Source organism: Myotis myotis, unplaced genomic scaffold, assembly GCF_014108235.1.
Source record: "Myotis myotis isolate mMyoMyo1 unplaced genomic scaffold, mMyoMyo1.p scaffold_m19_p_3, whole genome shotgun sequence".
Lineage (NCBI taxonomy): Eukaryota > Metazoa > Chordata > Mammalia > Chiroptera > Vespertilionidae > Myotis > Myotis myotis.
The window spans coordinates 207,523,966-207,544,838 of NW_023416335.1; the positions used below are offsets into that span (position 1 = coordinate 207,523,966).

General features: G+C 48.7%; 1 protein-coding gene across 1 annotated transcript in view; it reads right to left on the reverse strand.

The window, feature by feature from the left end:
- FAM227A (family with sequence similarity 227 member A) overlaps positions 1 to 20,873 on the reverse strand; it is a 49,804-nt gene that overhangs the window by 9,450 nt on the left and 19,481 nt on the right. The window contains exons 6-12 of the mRNA XM_036300250.1: positions 20,743 to 20,850; positions 18,924 to 19,003; positions 15,729 to 15,813; positions 15,072 to 15,160; positions 12,609 to 12,766; positions 11,247 to 11,399; positions 7,287 to 7,427 (exon numbers count right to left, since the gene is read on the reverse strand). Coding sequence (XP_036156143.1) covers positions 7,287 to 7,427; positions 11,247 to 11,399; positions 12,609 to 12,766; positions 15,072 to 15,160; positions 15,729 to 15,813; positions 18,924 to 19,003; positions 20,743 to 20,850 — 814 coding nt within the window. The remainder of the gene's footprint in view (positions 1 to 7,286; positions 7,428 to 11,246; positions 11,400 to 12,608; positions 12,767 to 15,071; positions 15,161 to 15,728; positions 15,814 to 18,923; positions 19,004 to 20,742; positions 20,851 to 20,873) is intronic.

Consider the following 20,873-nt stretch of genomic DNA (forward strand, 5'->3'; position numbering starts at 1 on the left):
CCGGTAGGTTAGCTTGCTGCTGGGGTCTGGTCAATCAGGACTGAGCGAGGTGGGCTGGACATGCTCTGAAGCCCTCCCACAGTCCCTCCCCGGCTGGCCAACTTCCTGCATCCCTTCCCGGCCCCGATCTTGCACTGGTGGGGTCCCTTGACCTGGCCTGCATCCTCTCGCAATTTGGGACCCCTCAGGGGATGTTGGAGAGCCAGTTTCGGCCCAATACCGCAGGCCAGGCCGGGGGACCCCACTGGTGCACGAATTTGTGCACCGGGCCTCTAGTAATTATCTACACTAATACAAGACAAAGATGCTAATTGACCATACCTTCACTATTCCCCAAGCCATGCCCACCAGCCAATCAGAGTTACTACATGCAAATTAACCAAACCATGATGGTGGCTGGCAGCCATGGAGCTGGAGCAAGCAGGAGGCTTGGTTGCCTGGGCGATGGAGGAAGCCAAGCTTCTCGCCTGCCCTGAGCCAGCTGTGGCCTCCGCTCATGGCAACAAAGTTTCAATTATAGAAGACAAATAAATCCCAGATACCTGCTTCCAGCCAGCCTCCACTGGGAGCTTGGGTGGCTGGAGGCCGTGGCCAGCCTGCAAACAGCCATCAGCCCCTCACCCAGACTGGCCAGGCACCCCAGCAGGACCCCCCACCCTGAAGGGGCTGTGGCCAGCCTGCACACGGCCCTCAGCCCCTCACCCAGGATGGCCAGGCACCCCACGGGGGACCCCCACTCTGAAGGGGCTGTGGCCAGCCTGCAAACAGCCATCAGCCCTTCACCCAGGCTGGCCAGGCACTCCTATATAATAAAAAGGTAATATGCAAATTGACCCTAACAGCAGAACGACTGGAAATGACTGGTCACTATGACACACACTGACCACCACGGGGCAAATGCTCAATGCAGGAGCTGCCTCCTGGTGGTCAGTGCACTCCCACAGGGGGAGCTCTGCTCAGCCACAAGCCAGGCTGACGGCTGCCAGTACAGCAGTGGTGGTGGGAGCCTCTCCCGCCTCCTCAGCAGCGCTAAGGATGTCCAACTGCAGCTTAGGCCTGCTCCCCACTGGCAAGTGGACATCCCCTGAGGGCTCCTGGGCTGCCAGACGGATGTCTGACTGCCAACTTAGGCCCAATCCTCTGGGGAGTGGGCCTAAGCCAGCAGGTGGTCATCCCCCGAGGGGTCCCAGACTGTGAGAGGGCACAGGCCGGGCTGAGGGACACCCCCCCCCCCCAAGTGCACAAATTTTTGTGCACCGGGCCTCTAGTATAATTATAAAAGAGCATTCAGAATAGGTTGTTTTTTGCAAGCTAAATTTTTAAAAATGTTTTATTGATATTTTTAGAGAGAGAGGAAGGGAGAGGGATAGATGCATAGAAACATTGATGAGAAAAAAAACATCAATTGGCTGCCTCCTGCACTGCCCCCCGATTGGGGATTGAGCCTGCAACCCAGGCATGTGCCGTGCCCAGGAATCGAACTGGTGAACTCTTGGTTCATGGCTTGATGCTCAATCACTGAGCCACACCAGCTGGGACTCAAAGTGCTTCTTTTTTTAAAAAAAACAACAACATATTTTTATTGATTTCAGAGAAAAAGGGAGAGAGAGCAAGAGATAGAAACATCAATGATAAGAAAGAATCATTGATTGGTTGCCTCCTGCATGCCCCACACTGGGCCCGTAATCTGGGGATGTGCCCTGACCGGGAATTGAACTATGACCTCCTGGTTCATAGGTCGATGCTCAACCACTAAGCCACTCCGGTTGGGATCAAAATGCTTTTTAAAATGGTATTTTCTTAAAAAGGAAGATGTTGTAGTCATGTAGCATGTTCTAGCAATGAGGTATATGTGGAAATGTCTGGGACTTCTGGAAATGTTTCTTAAAAGAGAATAGGGTTAAGCCCTGGGGCTGGGTAGCTCAGTTGGTCAGAATATCATCTCCATACACCAAGACTGCAGGTTCGATCCCTGGTCAGGGCACATACAAGAATCAACCAGTGAATACATAAATAAGTGAAACAACCAATCGATGTTTCTCTCTCTCTCTCTCTCCCTAAAATCAATAATCATAATAAAAAAAGAGAACGCAGTTAAAAGTAAATTGATGGAGAAAAATATACCACGTTAACACTAATCAAAAGAAAGCAGAAGTACCAACGGCATATTTCACAGACCTAAAACGAACTCTCCAAAAATTCATCTGGAATAAAAAAAGACCCCTAATAGCTGCTGTGATCCTGAGAAAGAAGAACAAAGTAGGTGGGATCTCAATACCAGATATCACGCTGTATTACAAAGCCACTGTTCTCAAAACTGCCTGGTACTGGCATAAGAACAGACATATAGATCAATGGAATAGAATAGAGAGCCCAGAAATCGACCCGAACCAATATGCTCAATTAATATTTGACAAAGAAGGCAAGAACATACAATGGAATCAAGACAGTCTCTTCAATAAATGGTGTTGGGAAAATTGGACAGATACATGCAGAAAAATGAAACTAGACCACCAACTTATACCATACACAAAAATAAACTCAAAATGGATAAAGGACTTAAATGTAAGACGGGAAACCATAAAAATACTAGAGGAATCCAAAGGCAACAAAATCTCAGACATATGCCAAAGCAATTTCTTCACTGATACAGCTCCTAGGGGATTGGATACTAAAGAGAAAATAAACATATGGAACTACGTCAAAATAAAAAGCTTCTGTACAGCAAAAGAAACCATCAACTAAACAACAAGAAGGCCCACTGCATGGGAGAACATATTTGTCAATGTTATCACCAATAGGGCTTAATCTCCCACATTTACAGGCAACACATACAACTTAACAAAAGGAAGATAAACAATCCAATCAAAAAATGGGTAAAGGACCTAAATGGACACTTTTCAAAAGAAGACATTCAGAAAGCCAAGAGACATATGAAAACATGCTCAAAGTCACTAATCATCCAAGAGGTGCAAATCAAAACAACAATGAGGTATCATCTCATACCTGTCAGAATGGCTATCATCAACAAATCAAAAAACAACAAGTGCTGGAGAGGATGTGGAGAAAAGGGAACACTCGTGCACTGCTGGTGGGAATGCAGACTGGTGCAGCCACTATGGAAGACAGTATGGCATTTCCTCAAAAAGTTAAAAATGGAACTCCCATTTGACCCAGTGATCTCACTTCTAGGAATATATCCCAAGAAATCAGAAACACCAATCAGAAAGGATATATGCATCCCTATGTTCATAGCAGTACAATTCACCATAGCTAAGATTTGGAAACAGCCTAAGTGCCCATCAGCAGATGAATGGATTAGAAAACTGTGGTACATCTACACTATGGAATACTATGCTGCTGTAAAAAAGAAGGAATTCTTACCATTTGCAACAGCATGGATGGAACTGGAGAGCACTATGCTAAGTGAAATAAGCCAGTCAATGAAGGAAAAATACCACATGATTCCACTCATTTATGGATAATAAAGACCATTATAAGCTGATGAACAAAAATAGATACAGAGGCAGAGCAGCATTGAACAGACTGTCAAACTACAGCGGGAAACCCGGGGAGGGTTGTGGTGGGGGGTGTAAGAGATCAACCGAAGGACTTGTATGCATGCATATAAGCATAACCAATGGACACAAGACACTGAGGGGTAGGGGAGGCCAGGAGAATGTCAAGGGGGGGGGGGGCGGGGAAGGAGACATATGTAATACTCTTTGTAATACTTTAAGCAATAAAGCAAAATTAAAAAAGAAGATCTCTCAGCTTGTCCTGGTAGGTCAATCATGGAGAAAGGAGACATATGTAATACTTTAAACAATAAAAAAAATAATTAATTTAATTAAAAAAAGAAAAGAAAAAAGAAAGCAGAAGTAGCTATACTAATTTCAGACAAAGCAGACTTTAAGGCAAGGAAAGTTATCAGGAATAAATAAGGTTATTATATAATGACAAAGAGGTCAATTCTCCAAGAAGACATAATTCTTAACGTGTATGCTCCTACCAATAGAATATCAAGCCACATGAGGCAAAAACTGAGTGAACTGCAAGGAGAAATATATGAATCCACTACACAGTTGGAGACTTTGACGCTGTCTATCAGAATATGACAGATGCAGCAGGCAGAAAGTCAGTAAGGACATAACTGAACTTGGCAATACCATCCATCAACTAGATATAATTGTTATCTATAGACCACACCACCCAACAACAGTAGAATATACGTTCTCCTCAAGTTTGCCTGTAACAGACCATGACAGGTTACATTCTGGGCCAAAAAAATATCCCTGAAGAAATTAAACCCTGGCCGGTTTGGCTTAGTGCTTAAAGCATCGGCCCGTGGACCAAAGGGTTGCAAGTTCGATTCCCGGTCAAGGGCATTGAACCTCAGTTGCAGGTTCCCTAGCTTCTGTGGGGGTGCAGGAGGTAGCTGATGAAGATGTTTCTGCCCTAGCTGGTTTGGCTCAGTGGGTAGAGTGTAGGCCTGCGGACTGAAGGGTCCTGGGTTTGATTCCGGTCAGGGGCACATCCCAGGGTTGCGGGCTTGATCCCCAGTTGGTGGTGGTGGGGGGGGGGGGTGTAGGTGGTACCTGATCAATGAATCTCTCTCATCATTGATGTTTCTCTCTCCTCTCTTTCCCTCTCCCTTCCTCTCTGAAATCAATAAAAATATATAAAAACAACAAAAAAAGATGTTTTTTCTCTCCCTCTCCCTCTCCCTCTCCTCCCTTCCTTCCACTCTCTCTGGAAATCAATGGAAAAAAATATTTTGAGGTGAGGATTTAAAAAAAAAAAAGAAATTTAAAAGAACAGAAATCACGCAATGTCTGTTCTCAGACCAAAATGGAATCAAATAGAAATCAGTAACAGAGAACTGGAAAGCCCCCAAATACTTGGAGATTAAATAACATCCTCCCCTGCCAAATACAAGTAAAAGTTTATTTAGACCAGGGGTTCTCAACCTTCTGCCCCTTTAAATACAGTTCCTCATGTTGTGATCCAACCATAAAATTATTTTCATTGCTACTTCATAACTGTAATGAACCGTAATGTAAATATCTGATATGCAGGATGGTCTTAGGCGAACCCTGTGAAAGGGTCGTTCGACTGCCAAAGGGGTCGCGACCCACAGGTTGAGAACCGCTGATTTAGACAGTCACAGAGCTAGAAGTGAGCCCTGGAAGAAGTGAGCCAGCTGGGCTGTGTGGGCTCAGGAAATAAGTTACAGAGACAAAAGAAGGGTCCTTGGAGCTTAGGAAAAAGAAAGGCAAAGAAAACACGCCTGGGGGAAGGAGATGGGAGAAAGCCATGGGCCTGATCTAGAGAGAGAAAGAGCATGCTTCTAAATCAGCGGTCGCCAAGCGGTGGTCCGTGAGGTCCAAAAGGTTGGCAACCACTGTTCTAAATAACATACTTCTATGTAACACATGGGTCAAAGAAGAGATCTCAACAAAAATTTTAAAATACTTTGAACTATATGAACATGAAAATACAATTTATTAAAATTTTGGGGATGCTGAAAGCAGTGCTTAGAGAGAAATTTATAGCATTATATACATACTAAGGGCCCAGCGCACGAAATCGTGTGAGACCCAGAACCCAGAGTCCTATGGCTCAGGGACCCAGAAAGAGTCCCATGGCTGCCACTGCTGCCGCTCCTGCGGGAGGCGGGAACCAGAAACCCACCCACACCTCCTGTCAAGTCCTCCAGAGTCAAGTCCCTGCCCACCTGCACACGCCTCACTGCGCATGCAGCCCTGCCCACCCCACGCATGCAGCTTCCTGCTGATTGGTCATTAAGGCATGATGGTGTGACGACCACAGGCTTTTTATATAAGAGATATTGCCAAAGAAGACCTAAAATCAATCTAAGTTTTGACTAGGAAATAAGAGCAAACTAGAAAAATAAGAGCAAAAAATTAAATCCAAAGTAAGCAAAAGAAAAGAATAAAAAAAGCCAGAGCACAGTGTATGAAATCATCTATTCCTGATATAATCACTGTAGTACTCTTGCCTAAAGCATGAGTTTCACATTTGCTGTTGAAATAAACCCAACTGTTCAAAAATTTAAAAACGAATAAATTAGAGCATAAATAAATAAAATTTAAAATAGTAAATCAATAGGGAAAATCAACAAAACCAAAAGCTGGGTCTTTGAAAAGATCAATAAAATTGATAAGCCTCTGGCCTTGATAACTAAGAAGAAAAAAAAGAAAGGACACAAATTACTAATCTTAGAAATGAAACAGGAGACATCACTACAGGTCCTACGGACATTAAAAAGATAACAAAGAAGCCCAGCTGGGGTGCCTCAGTGGTTGAGTGCCCACCTATGAGCCTGGAGGGCACTGTTTGATTCCTGGTCAGGGCACATGCCCAGGTTTTGGGCCCAATCCCCAGTGTGTGGAGTGTGTAGAAGGCAGCCAATCAATGTTTCTCTCTTATTATTGATGTTTCTATCTCTCTCTCCCTCTGCCTTCCTCCCTGAAATCAATAAAAAATATATTTTAAAATATAAATTATCTTTTTTTAAAATACATTTTTTATTGATTTCAGGGAGGAAGGGAGAGGGGGAGAGAGACAGAAACATCAATGATGAGAGAGAATCATTGACTGGCTGCCTCTTGCATGCCCCCTACTGGGGATCAAGCCCGCAACCCAGGCATGTGCCCTTGACTGGAATTGAACCCGGGACCTTTCAGTCCACAGACCGACATTCTAGCCACTGAGCCAAAACATTTGGGCGAAATTATCTTTTTTTAAGATTTAGAAGCTAAGATTTGGAAACAGCCCCAAGTGCCCATCAGTAGAGGAGTGGATAAAAAAGCTGTGGTACATTTACACCATAGAATACTATGCAGCTGTAAAAAAGAAGGGTCTCTTACCCTTTGAGACAGCATGGAGGGACCTGGATAGTGTTATGCTAAGCGATCCTGAAAATATCATTGAGCCTTTAGGACCAATGTGCCTGCAGCCAACTTACCTGTGGGCTGCCTGGTTACTGCAGCCACTACATTTTCCTTCTGCTCAAGCTAGTCTGAGCTGGTTTCCTGGCCCTTGCAACCAAAGAGCTCTGCCCATGCATCTCAGAAAGAACAAACACTTGACACGGAGGAAGTACAAAATCACTGGCAACTCTTTCTGCGACCATGACTACTTTAAAAATGAGAACTGAGGGACACAGAAGAGTGAGTGAACTTTGATGTACTTTTCCATTATTAAGAACTCTTACATTGCTCACATTTCTACTTTTCCCCTGACCGTTTTTTCGAACAAACCTTAGAAGAAATTCGGTCTCCTTCTCCTGGCTGGCTTTAGGTTTCTTTTCCAGGGTTTCCTCATAAAAGGCTGAAGGTGGGATGAATGTACGGTTTGCCCTTTTTTTATCGGCTTCTCTTTGGTCTAAATTCTTCGTCTCCCTGTGGGAGAAAAGACACACAGGGAAAAAGACTACAGAGCCCGTATGGACTTTTCTCTCCTATCTTCGTAGGTAAAGAGAGGCAAGTATTTACAAATTCATTCATGACACCTGACAAGAGAAACTGATGAACAGAGAGCTAATCGCGGAGCAGCAGCTCAGCCCTTGCGGTGTGACTGAGGTCCCAGCAGCCCTGGGAACAGAGAGCACAATGGGCGGCCCTTGACCCAAGGAACACATCCTCCAATCAGGAGGCGGCGAGGGACCCACCACCCGGAAGGAAGCTGAGGCGTGAGCTTGGAGGGCGGCTGGATTCCAGTCGGAGCTCTGCACTTGCTGTGTGACCTGGGGCCAATGAATTCACCTCTCCACGCCGGTGTCCTCACCTCCACACGGGAATAATAGCACCTAGCAGTGGTTCTCAACCTTCTGGCCCTTTAAATACAGTTCCTCATGTTGTGACCCAACCATAAAATTATTTTCGTTGCTACTTCATAACTGTCATGTTGCTACTGTTATGAATCATCATGTAAATATCTGATATGCAGGATGGTCTTAGGCGACCCCAGTGAAAGGGTCATTCGCAACCAAAGGGGTCGCGACCCACAGGTTGAGAACCGCTGCCCTAAGGCGTGTGGAGGGTTGAGTTACCACAGGCCAGTTGCTTAGCACAGTGCCTGGGGCACAGGAAGTGCTCGGCAATGGTGGCTGCTGCTGCTGGCATTACAGGAGGTTTTCAGTGGACTGTCTCTAGATAAGCTCGGAGTGCACAGTGGGAATGCTGAGTTGGGTAATATACCAGATGACTTCTGAAATGTGGACATCTGCTTGATGGAGCAGCAGGTTATGGGTGTTCAAGGTAGACAGAATAGCAGTAAATGTATGTTAGAGTGAAGCAAGATGTCGTCCTATACTTCTCTGCTGTGGGAGGGTAGACGTAGAAGGACAGATGTTTAAAAGCTAGCATTGAGCTGTGCCTAAACCAGCAGTTATTCCAACGATGGGGGTCTTTTCCCAAGTCCAAGGGAAGAACTGTGTTACACAACATTCTCATTTTCGCGATCTTCTGCCACAACCTTGTCTTCACTTTCCCGCGCCTGCTTCTGCTCGCAATGAAGAGACCAAAACCAGCGGCCAGCTGTCCTTGTTAGGATCACGTTTTCTAACGGAAAAACTTGGATGTAATTCCTGGATAATATTTTCTGCGCTGTCGTTTCCTGAGATGTGGCAGCCTGCACACGTCTTCGGCTCCTGCTTTCCACTAGTATGAGGATCCTGAGCTTGTAGCAGAGGTCTGTGTGGAAACATTTCAGAGAGCTCTGCAAACAGCCTTCCGAGTTGTGGATGCTTGCCCCAGACAAGTGTGAGGACCAGGCCTCCGACTCACAAGAAAACCAATTCTCCAGCAGCACCGTCTCTGCTCCTTCCCTGCACGGCTCCACCTGCGTGTGCAAACGAGGCTCTTCCTCACTCAGAGCAGAGAACCTTGCAAAATAGTTGCTGGATTGCCTTTCCTGGGGGGGGGGGGGGGGGAGGGCGAGGGAGGGCTGCTCCAGGCCTCCCACCGCGTACTTTCCTTTGGGCCCTGCAGTTTCGTGATATGGGCCTGTGTGTATTCTCTAACGGCGTCATTCACCGAGCACTTCCTTTGAGCCGGCACGGAGCCAGACGTCTTTCACTCGCACAACCACTCCATGAGCACTACTGCGCATGTCCCTGTCATGTAGGGGCACCCATCAGCACTACTGCGCATGTCCCTGTCATGTAGGGGCACCCATCAGCACTACTGCGCATGTCCCTGCCATGTAGGGGCACCCATCAGCACTACTGCGCATGTCCCTGCCATGTAGGGGCACCCATCAGCACTACTGCGCATGTCCCTGTCATGTAAGGGCACCCATGAGCACTACTGCGCATGTCCCTGTCATGTAGGGGCACCCATCAGCACTACTGCGCATGTCCCTGCCATGTAAGGGCACCCATGAGCACTACTGCGCATGTCCCTGTCATGTAGGGGCACCCATCAGCACTACTGCGCATGTCCCTGTCATGTAGGGGCACCCATGAGCACTACTGCGCATGTCCCTGCCATGTAGGGGCACCCATGAGCACTACTGCGCATGTCCCTGTCATGTAGGGGCACCCATCAGCACTACTGCGCATGTCCCTGTCATGTAGGGGCACCCATGAGCACTACTGCGCATGTCCCTGTCATGTAGGGGCACCCATCAGCACTACTGCGCATGTCCCTGTCATGTAGGGGCACCCATCAGCACTACTGCGCATGTCCCTGTCATGTAGGGGCACCCATCAGCACTACTGCGCATGTCCCTGTCATGTAGGGGCACCCATGAGCACTACTGCGCATGTCCCTGTCATGTAGGGGCACCCATGAGCACTACTGTGCATGTCCCTGTCATGTAGGGGCACCCATGAGCACTACTGCGCATGTCCCTGTCATGTAGGGGCACCCATGAGCACTACTGCGCATGTCCCTGTCATGTAGGGGCACCCATGAGCACTACTGCGCATGTCCCTGTCATGTAGGGGCACCCATCAGCACTACTGCGCATGTCCCTGTCATGTAGGGGCACCCATGAGCACTACTGCGCATGTCCCTGCCATGTAGGGGCACCCATCAGCACTACTGCGCATGTCCCTGCCATGTAGGGGCACCCATCAGCACTACTGCGCATGTCCCTGCCATGTAGGGGCACCCATCAGCACTACTGCGCATGTCCCTGTCATGTAGGGGCACCCATCAGCACTACTGCGCATGTCCCTGTCATGTAGGGGCACGCCAGCCCCCAGGGCTAACTGAGGGACCGAGTTCACACAGAATGAGGGAGCGGGAGCCGGAGCTTCAGTCCGTCCAGCGTCAGCGCCAGTGCTCCTGACCCCGTGCTCGGCAAACTGCGGCTCGCGAGCCACATGCGGCTCTTTGGCCCCTTGAGTGTGGCTCTTCCACAAAATACCACGCGGGCACGCACGTACAGGGCGATTGAAACTTCGTGGCCCATGCGCAGAAGTCGGTTTTCGGCCTGGGCGAGTCTGTTTTGAAGAAGTGCTGTTGATATTTGGCTCTGTTGACTAATGAGTTTGCCGACCACTGTCCTAACCGATGTGCTCTATTAGAGAAAAGAGTGGTGACCCATGTCCGAAAGGGCCCTAGCCCATCTGCATGGAGTATTCCACATCAACAGTGTCACCTTTGTTCTTCTTATGTCCACCATTTTAAAAAAAATCTATTTGAAATTTTGTAACATAAAATTTCAAAAAAACCTATTTGAAATTTTATAACATAAAATTTATATATAAAAGTAAATAAAGTAGGCAGGCCATGGTCAAAGAGCAAGAAGAGTATAGAACACCATTTACCCGTTCTCTAACATCAGCAGTTATCAACATAAGGCCAATCTCGACTAACCTACCACTCCCTGTGTCCCCACACCAATACCCACCCCTAGTGGGTTATTTTAAAGCAAATCTTAGACACCATGTCATTTCATTCATAAATACTTCATTATGTATCTCCTTAAGACATGACTCTTAGAAAATAGCACAACTACAAAACTATTATAATACCTTTTAAAAAGGAACATACCAAAAGGAATTCCTTAATATCATCTAAAACCCAGACAATGTTTGAATGAAATGAAGATCTGGTCTCTGTTCTCGTGGAGTTTACATTCTGGCCACAAGGAAAGCTGAATGTGCTTAGGATGGCGTGGGAATAGCCCCCCACATCAGAGTTACTCTGGCGCCCTTGACAGACAGGTGCTGAACGCCGCCCCCCCCTCCCCCCCCATGCCCTGCTCACTTGAGGAAGTTGTCCTGCAGCTCCGCTAGGTACTCGTCAAAGTAACTCCATTCATTGCACCGGAACTGGGTCAGCTGCAGGAGGTTGTCCCTTCGCTTCTTCATGTTGCACAGGGTCAGGTTGATGACATCAGCGTAGGTCAGGCTGGACTCAGTGACTTTCATGGTCAAGGAAAACCCCTCCCTGCCGGTCGCTACTGCCTCTCAGCATATTGGAGGCATGTGCCTGGTGCATGGGGAGGAGGGCCAGGAGACACAGAGTGGGCCTGCTTTGAAAAGAGGCTGTCCCCACCACGGCCAGGCCACTCCCTGTCTGTGAATGAAGCTCTTCTCTCTGCCTGCTGACATAAGGGCCACTTTTTTCATGCTGTCATCTAAGATTCTTACTGTTGTCACCGTGGTGAATAGGAAGGAATTCCATCTTTTCTTTCCTTTCAGGACCAAGGCCTCAATCCCTTGCTCATGTTTGTATGTCAAAATTTTTTCTTTGTCTCCCTCTGTCCCAGGCCTGTGTGTGCCCAGCCAGGCTCCTCCCACTACACTACACTGTCTTTACAGAACAGTAGGTGATAGAAGGAAAAGCATTTCATAAACAATAAAGCTCCATGAAATGTGACATAGAAGAGGTTTGGGGATTTGAAGTGCGATAGGGCAGCCTCTTGGTGTGGAGCTGTGTGTACGTAGATAGGTACCATTCAAGCACTCGTTACCTGACAGGCACCCTGCTCAGCCTTCGCCTCTATAGCGCTTGCACTCTGCAAAAGTCCTACAAGGAGGGCCTGTTATCCCCATTTTACAGATGAAAAAATGAGGCCCAGAGAGAAGCTAGAACTTGTCTAAGTTCACTCAGCCGGGAAGCACTTGAGTTGTCCCCTGAGTCCAGATCTGTTTGAATCCGTATCTGACCCTCTGTGGTAAACTGCTAAGACGCAGGACACCAGCACATGGCACACCTGTTTTCTTAAGATCTGAGCTTTCTCCCAGATCTTTAGGATAAACGTCAATGGGGCCAGGAATTTGCTGATGTGTCTGGGAGAAGGGATGTGTGTTAGGAGAAACACACCCAAAATTCCTGACCAACACACACTCCAGGGTCAGTGAGCATCCGGGAGGCGTGACTGAGTTGCAATGTTTGAGGACCTGGTTAGCCCATTCATCCTGGTACCGGGGAGACACTTTCTACACAAGGTAATTCGACTTGCCCAGGGTCCGCAGCCAGTTCATGAGGCAGAGGTGGAACTAAAACGAGCAAGATTCTGACCCGTGGGCTTCTATCAATGGCCACCCTCGGCAGGCACCTACTGTGTGCCAGGCGCTGTATGAAGGGCTGGATGCTCTGGGAAGAGGAAGCAGGGAAGGATATGGGACGGTCTTGGTTATTTCTGTCCTGGTCATCAGCACGTCTCTGCCACAATGCCGCAGGGTGGCGTAGTTCAGCAGGAAGTGAACAACCAGAGGACTCTTCCCGTAAATGTTGAAGAGGTTGGAAGACATCTCAGGGATTTTGCAGGCAGGGTGAGACTGAGAGAGGGGGGAAAATAAAGGGTACTGTCAATTTTACAGCATTAAGAAACGTAAAGGGCCCTGGCCGGTTTGACTCAGTGGATAGAGCGTCAGCCTGGGAACTGAAGGGTCCCAGGTTTGATTCCGGTCAAGGGCACATGCCCGGGTTGTGGGCTCGATCCCCAGTGGGGGACTTGCAAAAGGCAGCCGATCCATGATTCTCTCTCATCATGGATGTTTCTATCTCTCTCTCCCTCTCCCTTCCTCTCTGAAATCAATAAAAATATATTTTAAAAAAATCTTTAAAATAAAAAAAAAGAAGAAAAGAAAAGTAAAGGCATTCATGTCCTTTGAGCTGGGAACTCTCACTTTAGGGTGCTTCCTAAGGAAGTTACCCAAAAGAAAGAAAAACGGCTTAGGCACCAAGATGCTGACTAGTGCCCAAGATGCTGTTTTACTCTAACAAAAGGTTAGGATAATGTTCAAGAAGATATTACTATCCCTAACCAAAGAAATAGTTAATTGGTGCTTGTTGAATAGCATGCCACTATTAAAATGTTTATGAAGCCCTAGCTGGTTGCTCAGTGGTTAGAGCGCTGGCCCAAGGACTGAAGGGTCTCGGGTTCAATTCTGGTCAAGGGCATGTACCTAGGCTGCAGGCTTGATCCCTGGCCCTGGTTGGAGTGAGTGCGGGTGGCAACCAATCTCTTTCTGTCTCTCCCTGTCCCTTCCACTCACTCTCTCTCAAAATCAATGGGAAAAATATTCTCAGTTGAGAATTAACAAAATAAAAATAAAATATTTATGAAGAGTTGGTACTAAAATATTGCTTTAGGTGTAATAGATTAAAATAATCAAGATGCAAGATTGAGTAGATAATATTACATATTTTATATAAAAGAACTATAATAATTATATGAAATAATCCATGGGTACAGACAATAGGATGGTGAAGGCTTGGGGCAGGGAGGGGGGACGGGCTAGAGGGGGTCAATGGCAGGGGAAGGGGACATATTTAATACTTTCAACAATAAAGATTGAATTTAAAAAATAAAAATGAAACCATAACAATGCTGGGCTTCATTTTCCCCAATTTTATAGAAAAAGGTCGGAAAAGTTAAACAACTTCCTCAAGTAGCACGGCTGATGAGATGCAGCACCAAGATTTGAACCCATGCTGCCTGTTCTTGCCACCATGCCCTGCTACTTCTCAAAAACTTCCTGCTAAACGCGGACAGGAAACGGGCAGTGGTAATAAATACGGAGAAATGAAGAAGGTTCAAGAAGCCTCCTGCAATGCTTGCTGTCCTTGGCCCAAACTCCATGGTATAAGGCCTTTGCTCGGTGGTGTCTTGGGAAAGCCCCCAACCTCTTGCCCTGTGCAGGGCCCTAAGGGCCCCTCTCCCCTACACAGCACGGCAGGTGCCACTGACAGAAACTACCCGGCACATGGGCGCATGGGGGCGGGGAGGAGAAGAGGAGAACACGACCCCGGGGGTCCTGTGTTCCGTGGACTGTGCCGTGGCAAGGCTCCATGGCTAGGAGCCCAGGCTCAGAGCCGGACAGACCTGCACGCAAGGCTTTCTCTCTTATTTGCTTTGTGAACTTGGACAAATGAGTACTTGTTCTGAGCATCATCTTCCTCACTAATAAACTAGAGAAAAGCAGTCATGATCTCCCAGGACAGAGACAGTTAAACAACAAGTACTGTGCGCACAGGGTTAGCAAGTACCTGCCATGGAGGGTTTATTACATGATAATTATCACCACCACCTCCGGCAAGTCTCATAGCACCATGACCGCGGAGCCACTGTCTCCATTTTATAGAGCAGCAAACAGACTCCGTGCTCTCTTCCCAGTACACCCAGGCTCCTGAATTTCAAGCATTTAAACGCCCGGAGAAATCCAGACAAAACATTTACTTCACGTGTGCTCACCTCAGCCAGGAATTACCCTTAGGCCCGTGGTCGGCAAACTGCGGCTCGCGAGCCACATGCGGCTCTTTGGCCCCTTGAGTGTGGCTCTTCCACAAAATACCACGTGCGGGCACGCACGTACAGTGTGATTGAAACTTCGTGGCTCATGTGCAGAAGTCGGTATTTTGTGGAAAAGCCACACTCAAGGAGCCAAAGAGCCGCATGTGGCTCGCGAGCCGCAGTATGCTGACCACTGCCGTAGGCAATTTTCTGGCGGCGTCACCTGAGTCTACCACTGGAAGTACCCAAATTCTTACCCTGACATCTCAACAGTGCTAGCTTTTGTAGTTATATCCCTTGGCCCCTTTAAAATCACCTCTACTATTAAATTCCAATTCTGTGCTCACCTTCTTAGGAAGCATATTCTCATATATTCTTGCTTCTGATCTTTTCTTGACTTGTGTAGCTTTCCTCAAGGCCTGAGTCTGACCATGCTCTGTCAAAGTAATATTAGCAAAAAAATTAAAAATAAAATAATAATAATAATTGGGAGTTGGTCAGCCATGGTAGATCTGTTTCCTAATAATGTAAAAATGCCTGGGTGGATTCGGATCACTGGGAAATACTAGAGGAAGTAGATTGGGTAAATTTATACAACTTAACTTGCATTTTATACAGACATACCCCTATGGCCATAGATTTTTCCATTTATTAAGCTATCCACCGATCCAAGAAACATTTACGGAGCATCTACCATGTGCTAGAAGTAGATTATCTTCAAGAAACTCATATTTTAGTGAGAAAAAGAAGGCATGCAAGTAATAAGTGTAACGCTAACTCAGGTGCCATGATAGAGTTCTCTACAAAAGTGGAACTAAATCAGTGCTCGTTGAACTGAAAAGACAATTACGTCTTCTCATAAGATATTACGTGGTGCCAGGGCCCAGGCTAGAAGGGAGCAAACTAGGGCGACAAATTATGTTGAAACAAACTCAAGAAAGGAGGGCTTTGGAGACGATCACTGAGTCGAAAGCTGACACTTCCCTTTTAGCTAGTTCCTGTACCTTGCGTGGTGTTCTGTGATTGTGGGGTATCCTCTGAATTCTTGGATAAACATCTTCTCCTGCTTTTTAAATGTCCACTAGTCCACTGCAGGGGAGAGGGGGGAAAAACAAATTCAGTCAAACTGGCAGTGAGAATAATACAAAAAGGTATATGCAATTTTGGCCATTAGTTGGCCCTGTAATTAAGGATGACATGCTATTTCCTAGATATTTCTGATTCTTCTTGTAGAGGGAGAGCTTTCAGGCACAGCTAGACAACACAGCCCTTCATCCCGGGAACCTGGTGGAGAGAAGAGGCTAATGTAGAAAATGCAAGGGCTGGGGACTGAGGCGCCGGGTTCCCGTCCCGGACCTGCTGCGCGACCGCCGGCGGTCCTGGGCAAGTCACCGAATTCTCGATGCCTTTGTTTCCTCGTGGGGTTCTTGTGAGACTAAGGCAGCTATAGCGTGCCAAGTGCAGGAGTGGCTGCTCATGGGCAGAGCTCTGTGAAAACAGCGACCGCTGTCCGTGCCATCACCGCGCCTCCTTCAGGAAACATTTCATCGAGCCACGACGACTGTGCCTGGCACCGGGGACACCTGAAGCGCAGTCCCTGCAGAGGAGCGCCCGGGCCAGCAGGGGCGAGATCAGTGACAGACAGTTATGCTGAGGTGTGAAAAGTGTCACGCATTTAGGAGAGAAGATTAGGTGTGTCTGTGAGTGACAGAGTGGCTCAAACTAGGAGGAACTTCTTTCCCACAGAGCAGCCTGAAGGCAGACAGTGCAGGCTTGTATGTATTTCTGCAGAGATAAGCCCTTCAGGCCTCCGACTTCTTCCAGCACAAGGTTCCACCCTCCCTAGGATAGAAACCTTGTTCTGAGGGTCCAAAATGGCAGCTAGCACTCCAGCCCTTACACTCATATTCCAGGGAGCAGAATGGAGAGAACAGCAGAGGCAAAGGACTCACTGTGCTCTTTCCATAAGGCTCCCAGGACACCCCCCGGCACCCACCCCTGAATCTCATTAACTGGGTCTGTCGAATGGCTACCCATGTCGGGGAGGCTAGGAAGTAATCTTGTATCTGGCCACATAAGTGCCCGGATGAAAATCAGAGGTTCTCTCCTATAGAGGAAGGAGACAACAGACACTGCGGCACAACCGATAGCAGGCCGGATGCATGCGAGCAGCGCACATTAGAAGGCAGAGTGGGAATGCTGCGTTCTCTCTGGGGGAGCTGGAGGGTTTCCAAGGAGAGGAGACACTTTGGTTCTGTCTTTAAGGATGAGTAGGAGGTTAGTGATGCTAAACAGATGGCCCACCAAGTGGCAGACGAGCAGCCCACCAGTCTCAACAACTGCCACTTTGCTTTTATAAAAATACTAGAGGCCCAGTGCACAGATTCGTGCACCCATGGGGTTCCTTGGCCTGGCCTGCGCCCTCTCGCAATCCGGGACCCCTCAGGGGATGTAGTCATGTATGAAGCAGCAGGCAGCCGAGCGCCATGCGCTCCCACTCATCCTGGCCCCGCTGCCCCTCTGCTGCTGTGCTCGCCAGCTGTGAGCCCCGCATCAGTCCGCTGAGTGGCGCTCCCCCTGTGGGAGCGCACTGACCACTAGAGGGCAGCTCCTGCATTGAGCGTCTGCCCCCTGGTGGTCAGTGCGCATCATAGCGACTGGTCCATCGGTCATTCGGTCGTTCAGTCGCTTAGGCTTTTATATATATAAATATACAGAGATGATATTTGATTAGAGAGAAGAGAGCTGAAAGGACTTCCCATACACCATGCAGCTGGCTGTGCGACAGATACTGATGTTTATAGTTTAAAGTGGTGACTGGGATTTGTTAGAGAGAAAACACTCCCAGGGCTCAATGAAGCATCATGTTCATTCTTAACAGGCTTCAGTGAGCCTGACAGTAGAGCAGAGAATAAATGCAGAGGCCGGCTTGGTTTGCGTCATTAGACTCTCCTGTTTGTTGGAGAGGCAGCATAGTGATGCAGGAGGAGCCAGGCTGACAGCGTCCTGGCGTCAGCTGAAGTCGGCTGTGTGGCCCAGGGGAAGTGATTCAGCTCTGGGAGGCATGTCTTCCTTTGCCGAATAAAGATAATCATTACCGCCCGCTGGCATGGCTCAGTGGTTGTGCGTCGAACTATGAACCAGGAGATCACAGTTCAATTCCCGGTCAGGGCACATGCCCGGGCTGCGGGCTCGTATTGGGGCAAGCAGGAGGCAGCCAATCAATGATTCTCTCTCATCATTGATGTTTCTCTCTCTCTCCCTCTCCCTTACTTTCTGAAATCAATAAAAATATATATTTTTTAAAAAGATAATCATTACCGACCTTGCAGAAATGTTGTAAGGACTAGAGAGGATATTTGCAAAGACAATCTGCCCATGATGGACTGTCCGATTACTTTTCTATCTATTCTCATGTTGTGACCAGCAACTACCCCGAGTGTATGAGGCGGTGACATCGTTGGGATGGGGGTAACATAAGAATGCTCTGCGCTCTGGCCGGTTTGGCTCAGTGGATAGAGCGTCGGCCTTCAGACTGAAGGGTCCCAGGTTTGATTCCGGCCAAGGGCACATGCCCAGGTTGCGGGATCAATCCCCAGTAGGGGGTGTGCAGGAGGCAGCCGATCAATGATTCTTTCTCTCCCTTTCCCTTCCTCTCTGAAATCAATAATATATATAGATTAAGACTGCTCTGGGGCCCCCGCCCCACCACAGCACAGAGATGGAACCATTCTCCCCACGTGGTCAGCCTGCTGCTCAGACTGCGCACGCTGCGGACCCAGGAAAGCAGGAGACAGCGCGAGATTCAATCCGGAGATGCCCAGAAATACCCGAGGGGCCTGGGCTTTGAGATCTGGTACTAGCAGGTAGGGGCACAAGCTGGAGGAATCTGGGTCAGCACTGTCATTGACACACTCCGTGCCCAGGCCCCGCACCGTGCCCAGGCCCCGCTCCGTGCCCAGGCCCCGCTCCGTGCCCAGGCCCCGCACCGTGCCCAGGCCCCGCTCCGTGCCCAGGCCCCGCGCCGTGCCCAGGCCCCGCGCCGTGCCCAGGCCCCGCTCCGTGCCCATGCTCTGGAACTCCAGCCCCCCACCCCCACCCAAGAAGGTGGGGTGAGGAGTGCAGAGATGTGGGACTAACCGGAAGGCATTGGAGCTTATGGGGCTCCAAGGGGCCTGGGTTTGTGCCTCCCCACTCACCTGAGAACAGGGGACTTTCCCGCTATAGACAGCCTTGTAAGAAGAGTATGCCTTAGGAATGAGGAAAGACATCTGTTTTCCTAGGGAAGAGAAAAGGTTGTTCCTCAATTGCTTCATGTCTTGGGTGGCACTGCAGGCCAGGAGCCTCGGTTTGCAGACTGCCCCCTCCCTGGAGGCAATAGCAACAGCAAAAGAACCAGCCTCAGGCAAAGCAGAACCACTTCCTGAGTGACTTGGGCAAGTTACCTAACCTCTCTGATCCCATTAAAGGTACGGATACGAACTACCTCACAGGCCAATGAACCAATGACAGGAAATATGTACGCAGAGTACACAGGACAAGCACTCAATGCACAGGAAGAAAAAAAAAGACTTCAAAAGAAGAACCAAAACTCAGAACCCAGCAAAACTGAAATGAATAAATGTTGGGTTAAATGCTTTAAAAAGTAACAACCTATCAATCTCATAAGATTTAAAATTAGTATCAACTGAAATGTCATTACATTTGAGACAATTTACAGGTTAGATTTTCTTTTCACCTTGGAACTCCTGTGTGCGCATGACCACTGCTGGAAAAGCAACCCTATTGTGTGAGCCAATAACTGCAAACACGTAGGAAGGAGCACACAGCAGCGCCGGGCTCTGAGAATGCTCATCTCCAGGCGCCACCGCAGCCGCGCCAGTCCTCCGAGGCTGTCCGGAACGTTCCTCCCTGTGCCCTGCACGGGGTTTCTCAAACTGGAACGTGCTTGTCGATCCCAGCGGATCGTGGTGGACTGCAGTCTGATTCAGTGCAGCTAGAGCAGCGGTTCTCCACCTTCCTAACGCCGCGACCCTTTCATACAGCTCCTCATGTTGTGGTGACCCCCAACCATAAAACCATTTTTGTTGCTACTTCATCACTGTAATGCTGCTACTGTTATGAATCGTCATGTAAATATCTGACATGCAGGATGTATTTTCAGGGGTCGCGACCTACAAGTTGAGAACCGCTGAGAGGGATGCTGAGCTTCAGGTCCTTGGACCACACTCCGCAGTCCCGAGTTTGAATCCTGCCTCAGCCACGGGCTGCTTATCCCTCCCGGTCCTCCCACTGCTGCCACAGGAATGCCTCTCTGTTCCCCGCATGCCTCTGGGTCTTCTCACCTGCTGTTCCCTCTGCCTGGAACAGTCGTCTTCCCTTTTGCAGCCTAAGCCACGCATCCTTTAAATCTCGGCCTAACTGCCACTCACTGTCCCTCTCAGGGCTGGACTGGGTGCCCCTCCCCGGGCCGCTCAGCACCTATTCCCGTCTCAGTGCCCCGTTCACTGCGGCATCATCGTGTTGCCCGTATTTCCCATCAGACTGCGCGGCGGGGGCTGCGCTGGCCTCCCCGGGGATCCTCGTGTCTGCCTGGCACAGGCCTGGCACACGGTGCTCTGTAAGCACTTGCAGGAAGGAAGCTGGCCTGGGGAAGTTGCTTCTCTGAACTCTAGTCCCCTCATCTGAGGATTCAGTGTGTCCTTCAGCTCGCTGTGGTGAAGATTCAATAAAGAGGATGAAGAGCTGAACGTGGTGCCTGGCACACGGCAGACCATAACCGGCATCTATTATTATAATATAAAGTACTGCCACCGCCCCCTCCCCCCCAACAATGACGCTGCGCTGACTAACTGTGGCTCCTAAATGAACATGCCAGTCAGTTTGGTGGCTAGTTTGGGGATCCATGAGAGAACCTGGCCTGAGGATTTCAATACGAAGGCCTTTCCCTGCCCCAGCTAGATGGTGGCTGGGCGTGACCGGGGCAAAGGGGACAGAAGTCCATAAGCGGGACCTTACCCCTTCTCCATCGTCTTCTCCTCGGTATTAACCCTTCTCTCCGGAATCTCTCTGGGTCCAGGTTCGAGTAGTCCCAAGTGTCATAGCCCAGTGGGCTGGGATATATACCTAAGGGGAAGGCAAACGTGATC